The following is a 6,656-nucleotide window of genomic DNA, read 5'->3' on the forward strand; positions in this document are numbered from 1 at the left end:
TCTTTGTGAAAGAGATTCAAACAAAGAGGGTTATGCCTTGTGGTTTCTTGAGTGAGATTTCTTGAGTTTGTTTCAAGATGGAAGGTCTCTATGTGAGTGTTTCTTTCGGAAAGAGATTCAAAGAAAGAGGGTTTTGAGTTATTCAAAGTCTTTGCAAAGGTGCCGCCCTGCTCAGCATCAATCTTCCTTCATGGTAATACTTCTATGCAATGCGCACGACATTTAAACTTTGAAGGCTTCATTGAAGAGCTTTGAAGCTCCAAGTGTCAACAGCCACCAGTAGCTTCCTTGAGCTCCATTAACCTTGAGAGGCTCCCGCTTGGAACCCGTGCTCTGTGCAACTGCCAATTGCTAAGTGCGCACAAAGCCCAGTTCCATTCAACATTCCAGCCGCCTCAGGCCATACACCACCGTATGACAGAGCTACAAGCTAAGCATTGGACTGTCTTCTCCATCACTCAAGGACTCCTGCCTGTGACTAGACACCACCCACAGCACAGCAGCAACGACAGTGAGTTCTCAAGTCTCATCATTGTACAACATAAGGCTATAGATGGTAACATGGAGTGGAGCAGACCTGCGGCTCCTCCTTAACACAGCAGCATCCTGACTTCATTGACCAATACCCAATCCTTCCTTTATTGTGTTGCCTCCCCTCAGACAACATAATCATCTCAAGCCATCCTCAATCATCCCTTCCCAATACTCATGGAGTGTAGCAGACCTGCGGCTCCTCCTTAACACAGCAGCATCCTGACTTCATTGACCAACACGCCAATCCTTCCTTTATTGTGTTGCTCTCCCCTCAGAAAACATAATCATCTCGAGCCATCCTCAACCATCCCTTCCCAATACTCATGCACATTCGAAGCTCCTACGCAATCTTCAGCAACATACACAGCAGTTAGATGTCAACGGTCTTCCTTCTCTACACATGGGAAACGGTCTTCCTTCTCTACAAATGGGACTTCTCCACATGGCTTGTCCAAAAGCCACATAAACATACCAGCAGCCACACAAGACACGTGGCAGAATGGATAAGGTCACGTATGAGTGACATGTGACTTGTCAAGCCACATCATCAACAAACACGTACTGCTGCCACATAGGCTGTTCCCTTAAACTGACACATCAGTACTGCCACCTCATCATATTGCCACCTGAGAACAGTGTGCTACACAAGCACATTTGTGTTAGAGTACATGCATACTTACTGCCACGTTGACCTGTGCATGTTGACCACACCCCTCCGCTAGCACACACATTGCATATGCACCTATTTGCCATGTCATCAATTTTATGCACCATGCATTGTAATTCATTAACTTGTGTTCTTATTTGATGCTATCCCGCTCGTATCAATTGCCAAACCAGCCTGTCAGTGTTGAAGGACATGTCACCCTGGCAATCTGACAGGGCTGTTCACAACTGACTGCCACATTCAACCAACACTCTTTGTGTCATAATAAACCAGCTTCAGGCCAGGTACTGCTCCTTTCAACGCAGATTAGGCCCCTGCAATTCAGCATACATCTACTTTGTCATGAGTGAGGCAGCTTCCTACTGCTTAACGGATATTCTCTTTAACCTCTACTGAGATTCAGTTCGTTTGCTTCTTTAGACCCTATCTTTCACAAACATCTCATCCTCACCTAGTATAGCATATATGTTTGATAGCAATACATATGGTATACCACTCTCTGGTTCCAGGTCAAAGACATGTTGTGCAGCACACCTTCCTAGCTCCACATCCAAGTGCATTCTACAAGCACTAAGCAAAGTTATCCACAGCATAGCAGGTGGGGCAAAGGGCATCATGTTGATGAACTGCTCCCCCTCATGTAACCGACCAGCACGCCCAAGGAGATCAACCATGCAGTTATAGTGCTCTACTGCCGGCGTGATGCCATAATCTTTACTCATGGAATCGAAGTAGTTATAGCCCTCATTCACCAGACCTGCATGACTACATGCATAAAGAACATTGATGAATGTGACCTTATTTGGAACTATGCATTGCACCTTCATCTCTTGGAATAATCGATGGGCATCTTCACCCAGCCCGTGTTGAGCATGTCCAGCAATCATGGCAGTCCAAGTGACTACGTCCCGCTCAGGCATTTTGTGAAAAATGTTCCATGATTCTTTTAGGTTGCCGCATTCACTGTACATGCTGATGAGAGAATTACTCACAGCAATTTGAGAACCCAATTCATGTGTCAAAATATAGGAGTGTATCCTTTTGCCTTCAGCTAGAGCGGCCTGCCTGGCGCACACATCCAGAATGATCACAACAGTAACCTTATTTGCAATAATTCCCTCCAGCTGCATCTGTTGATAAAGTTGAAATGCCTTGCTGCCCAGTCCATGCTGGCCACATGCTGAAATAATTGCAGTCCACAAGACCACATCACGCTCCTCAGTTTCATCGAACATCCTGCATGCACGACCAAAACCACCACCCTTACCATACATATTCACAAGAGATTTCATCAAGAATTGATCCGACTCGAATCCTCTTGCGACAATGTTGGCATGTATTTGCTTTCCTTCAGCTAGGGCTGCATGATTAGCACACAAAGACAGCATGATAGCAAGACTTACCTTGTCTGGTATGACACCTTCCAAATGCATCTGATGAAAAAGTTGAAAGGCATCCTTGCCCTTTCCATGTTGCACATAAGCTGCAATTATGGCATTCCACGAGATAACATTCAGGCAAGGCATCTTTTCAAAAATCCTATGTGCATCTTCAAACCTGCCAGACTTACCGTACATGTTGATGAGGGCATTTCCAATCACAACATCTGATTCAAGACTGCAGCCAATAATGAGGGCATGCAACCACTTAGCTTGGGCCACAGCCTCCTTGCTGGCAAACGCAGCAAGTATCGTGGCAAATGTGACCCTAGTGGGTGTGATACATTCCAGCTGCATTTGTTGAAAGAGCCCAAAAGCCTGCTTGGCCTGCCCAAGCGGAGCATGTGCTCCAATCATGGCATTCCATGAGACTGCATTGCGCTCACCAAGTACCTCAAACATCATCCTAGCCTCCTCAAACTTTGCACATTTAATATACATATTGATAAGGGCTGTCCCCACCACCACATCTGAATAAATGCCAATGCTAGAAATGCAGGCATGCATCTGCTTAGCTCGTGTTATGGTTGAAAGCTTGCCACACGCATACAAAACGTTGATAAAGGTAACTTTGCTTGGCAAAACACATTCTAATTGCATTTGTTGAAATTGTTCAAGCGCTTCTACGCACTTTCCAAAAAAAGCATGTGCTGCAATAAGAGAATTCCAAGAGACCACATTTCGTTGAGGCATCTGTTCAAACACAGCTCTTGAGGCCTCTACACTCCTGCACTTACCGTACATGTTAACAAGGGCGCTGCCCACAACAACGTCGGACTCAAATGCCCTAGCTACAATACGGGCATGCATTCTCTTGCCCTCTGCCAGTGCTGGCTGGCAAGCGCACACAGATACAATGCTAATAAAAGAGACATGATTTGGAATCACTCCTTCCTGCTCCATTTGCCAAAAAGACTGGAAAGCTTTATCAGCATGCCCATTCTCTATGGATCTTCGAATCATATTGGTCCAATAAAACACACTTCCTTCGCGTATTGGGATACGCACACTGTGTGTATTCTCACCAGCCTCCAAACTGCTGTACATCTTTACAAGGAGATTGACAGAAGCACAATATTGCTCCTGTCCCCTGTTGCCTATGTGACCATGGATGCAACTGCCTTGTATGAGTTTCCTCCCATTCCCAAATTGGGAAAGGAGAGGCATATGTAGCACTGTACATCCGAATGCCGATTCCAATCCTCTCCTCGCATTATCACTTCCATTTCTTCGGAAGTGCAATCGGCGCTTGGGCTTGCCTGCAGACACTCTGAGGCTAGCTTTGATGCCCATCCCTTTTCTACAGTGAACCACATTGGAGAAACCCAGATCAAAATGTTGTGCTTTTGTCCGTGAAGTGAACGGAGGTCGACTGAGTCAAGGCTGGACAAATTCGAAGTGTACTGGCAGACCATGTTCAGAGAAGAAAATAAAGACGAGATGATCAGAAATATTTCGTGCAGGCCTAAGATGCATCTCTCGAACCGAGAAAAGATCGCAGCTTGCCGAGGGCTTGGCCGTCAGCAACGGAATCGGCTCTCGGAGTTGGCTACATGGAGGAATCCGGGAACCTGGCCATCGCCCGGCAGGCTGGGAGCCGGTTTTGCCGGTTTTCGACGCGTGCCCCGGCGACCATCGTTGCGAACGGTGGTGGAGGATTGTGAATGGGGAGCATGGTAAGCGCCGGGTGGATATTAGAGGACGTTCTCGCGATGGCATTCTTCGACATATTTGCCTAGTGTCCAGCCCAAGAGTTACGCAGCATAGCAGGTGCTCCGGTGGAGACTGAAAATTTTGGGCGATACGGGGAGAAGTGCTTTTTGAAGTAAATATCAACGTTGCTTACGGCTGCGATGTCCAAATTTGTGTCTAAATCGCTGACATGAGGGAAACTTTGGCAACTTTGGCAGGCAAATTACTAGCGTACTCTGCATATGCCATGGGGCTTGAATATATGCCAGCCTTCTAAAACGTGGGAACTGCCTCTTAACTACCGGCATGCATACAGCCAGGTGGGTATTGAATGGCATGCCAATGGATGGAAACTGAAAGAATGTTCAGGGCTTTCTAAAGGGATGAGGAAGAAGGGAAGAGCAAATTGGACTACATGAGTCTTAAAAATTGGACTACATGAGTCTTAGCCTGCCAGATGTATTCTTTGTTGATTGGAAAGTGGATGCCAAAATTATTTGAAGAGTATATACCTTGGGTTCAAATGTTGAGTGGTTTATTGACCAAGGGAGAGACAAGGGTATGACCTGGTATGAGAAGGTCTTCTCACATTTTCCCTTAAAAATATGGAAGCTATCACCTTTCGTGGAAGGGTCGTAACAGGTTAAGAGAGGATGGAAGTCTAGCAGAAAATATGTGGTGGGGGTTGTTGGTTGTGCATAATAATCAACCCTTGGCTTTGCTTGATCTTCAAAGAGCTCGAGGTTTGAGCAGAAAGGGTGTGAGACAGTGGAAGGATTTATGGAAGGATGCGTCTACTCTCACTAGCTTGCTGCTGATGAGGTTAGGAGTAAGTTTGGTCTCAATGCTATGGAGACGCGCCTCATCTCTGCTCTCCTGGAAGCAATTCCTGAGGAACACGAGTTGCTCGTAGGATTGGATTGTGAATCAGTGGTGTATGGGAAGACGTGTCTGCATAAGATTACACCAAAGCGAGTCTATAACTACTGACTAGCTTGCTGCTGATGAGGTTAGGAGTAAGTTTGGTCTCAATGCTATGGAGACGCGCCTCATCTCTGCTCTCCTGGAAGCAATTCCTGAGGAACACGAGTTGCTCGTAGGATTGGATTGTGAATCAGTGGTGTATGGGAATATGTGTCTGCATAAGATTACACCAAAGCGAGTCTATAACTATTGACTAGCTTGCTGCTGATGACGTTAGGAGTAAGTTTGGTCTCAATGCTATGGAGACGCGCCTCATCTCTGCTCTCCTGGAAGCAATTCCTGAGGAACACGAGTTGCTCGTAGGATTGGATTGTGAATCAATGGTGTATGGGAAGACGTGTCTGCATAAGATTACACCAAAGCGAGTCTATAACTGCCTACGACAACTACCTTCACTTACTTCGGAACTGAATAGGAAATGGGCAAGTAGGAGAAGCGATAAGTGGTGGGCTCACAGATTCAAAGAGATTTGGAAACGCTGCAGGTTTGGGAGAGCCAGTTTCATGCTATGGAAGTTATTGCACATGTGGTTGCCTATGCGGGGAAGACTGGCTAAATGGGTGGATATGAGCCCACTATGCCCTCTTTGTGGCAACTCTGTGGTAAAACATTTGTTGTGGTCATGTCATGTGGTGCATGGGGTTTGGTCCAAGGTAGAGCTATCAATGCAAAGGGTTGGTTTGATGTCTAGATTCTTGATTAATTGGAAAGTAGCCTTGACAAGCGATGTGGTTGGCCTTCCTTCAATGCTAGTGGCATGCTGGCCCTATCTTTCAGTTGCGATGGCATTAGCCATGTGGTACACCAGGAATCAGATTGTGTTCGCAAGTTCGATAAGGATTGGCAGGAGAGAAGGTGCAGTGTTAGCTAGCCTTAGCACTCAATTGCAAGATATGGGCGAGGTAGTGGCTAAGTCGGATGAGCTAATTGGGTTTAGTCTCGGGAGGGCTTCTCCCTAGTCCGTAAATAATTGCATCTTTGCATAGATTCAAGGCTGGCCACCTCTTGTTAGGACCTATTTTTGTCCGAGTTTGTAGGGGACTGACCCGTCCCTTTTTTTCTTTTGTCTTGATATAAGCCAGCTAGTTTAAATTTTTAAAAAGGAATGGCGTGCCACTTTTACTAGTGGTGAATGGCACGTGTGGGTAGATTTCATAAATTATCGTAATCCATTCAGCGAAGGACAAAGTGCGCGCTCAAACTGTAGAGTTTCCCTAATTAAAAGGGGGCTAAACATAAGAGATTTTCAACCAGGCAGCTCTAGAAGATCATATTGTATCTCTCTTTTTTCCTTTTTTCTTTTTGAGAGAAATAAAAGAAGCCTAGTGAAGGCGAGGCCC

General features: G+C 45.9%; 1 protein-coding gene across 1 annotated transcript; it reads right to left on the reverse strand.

The window, feature by feature from the left end:
• Positions 1–320: 320 nt before the first annotated feature.
• On the reverse strand, positions 321–4,344 carry LOC147887716 (pentatricopeptide repeat-containing protein At1g06140, mitochondrial-like). The gene is made up of 2 exons (XM_087393731.1): positions 2,772–4,344; positions 321–2,684 (listed from the first exon to the last, which is right to left on the reverse strand). Exons 1-2 carry the CDS (start codon positions 3,931–3,933, stop codon positions 1,618–1,620), a joined length of 2,229 nt encoding a protein of 742 aa, XP_087249857.1. The 5' UTR covers positions 3,934–4,344; the 3' UTR covers positions 321–1,617.
• Positions 4,345–6,656: the final 2,312 nt, after the last annotated feature.

Source organism: Dipteris shenzhenensis, chromosome 22 (assembly GCF_047967505.1).
Source record: "Dipteris shenzhenensis isolate YYH24624 ecotype China chromosome 22, Dip_SZ_1.0, whole genome shotgun sequence".
In the NCBI taxonomy this organism is placed as follows: Eukaryota; Viridiplantae; Streptophyta; class Polypodiopsida; order Gleicheniales; family Dipteridaceae; genus Dipteris; species Dipteris shenzhenensis.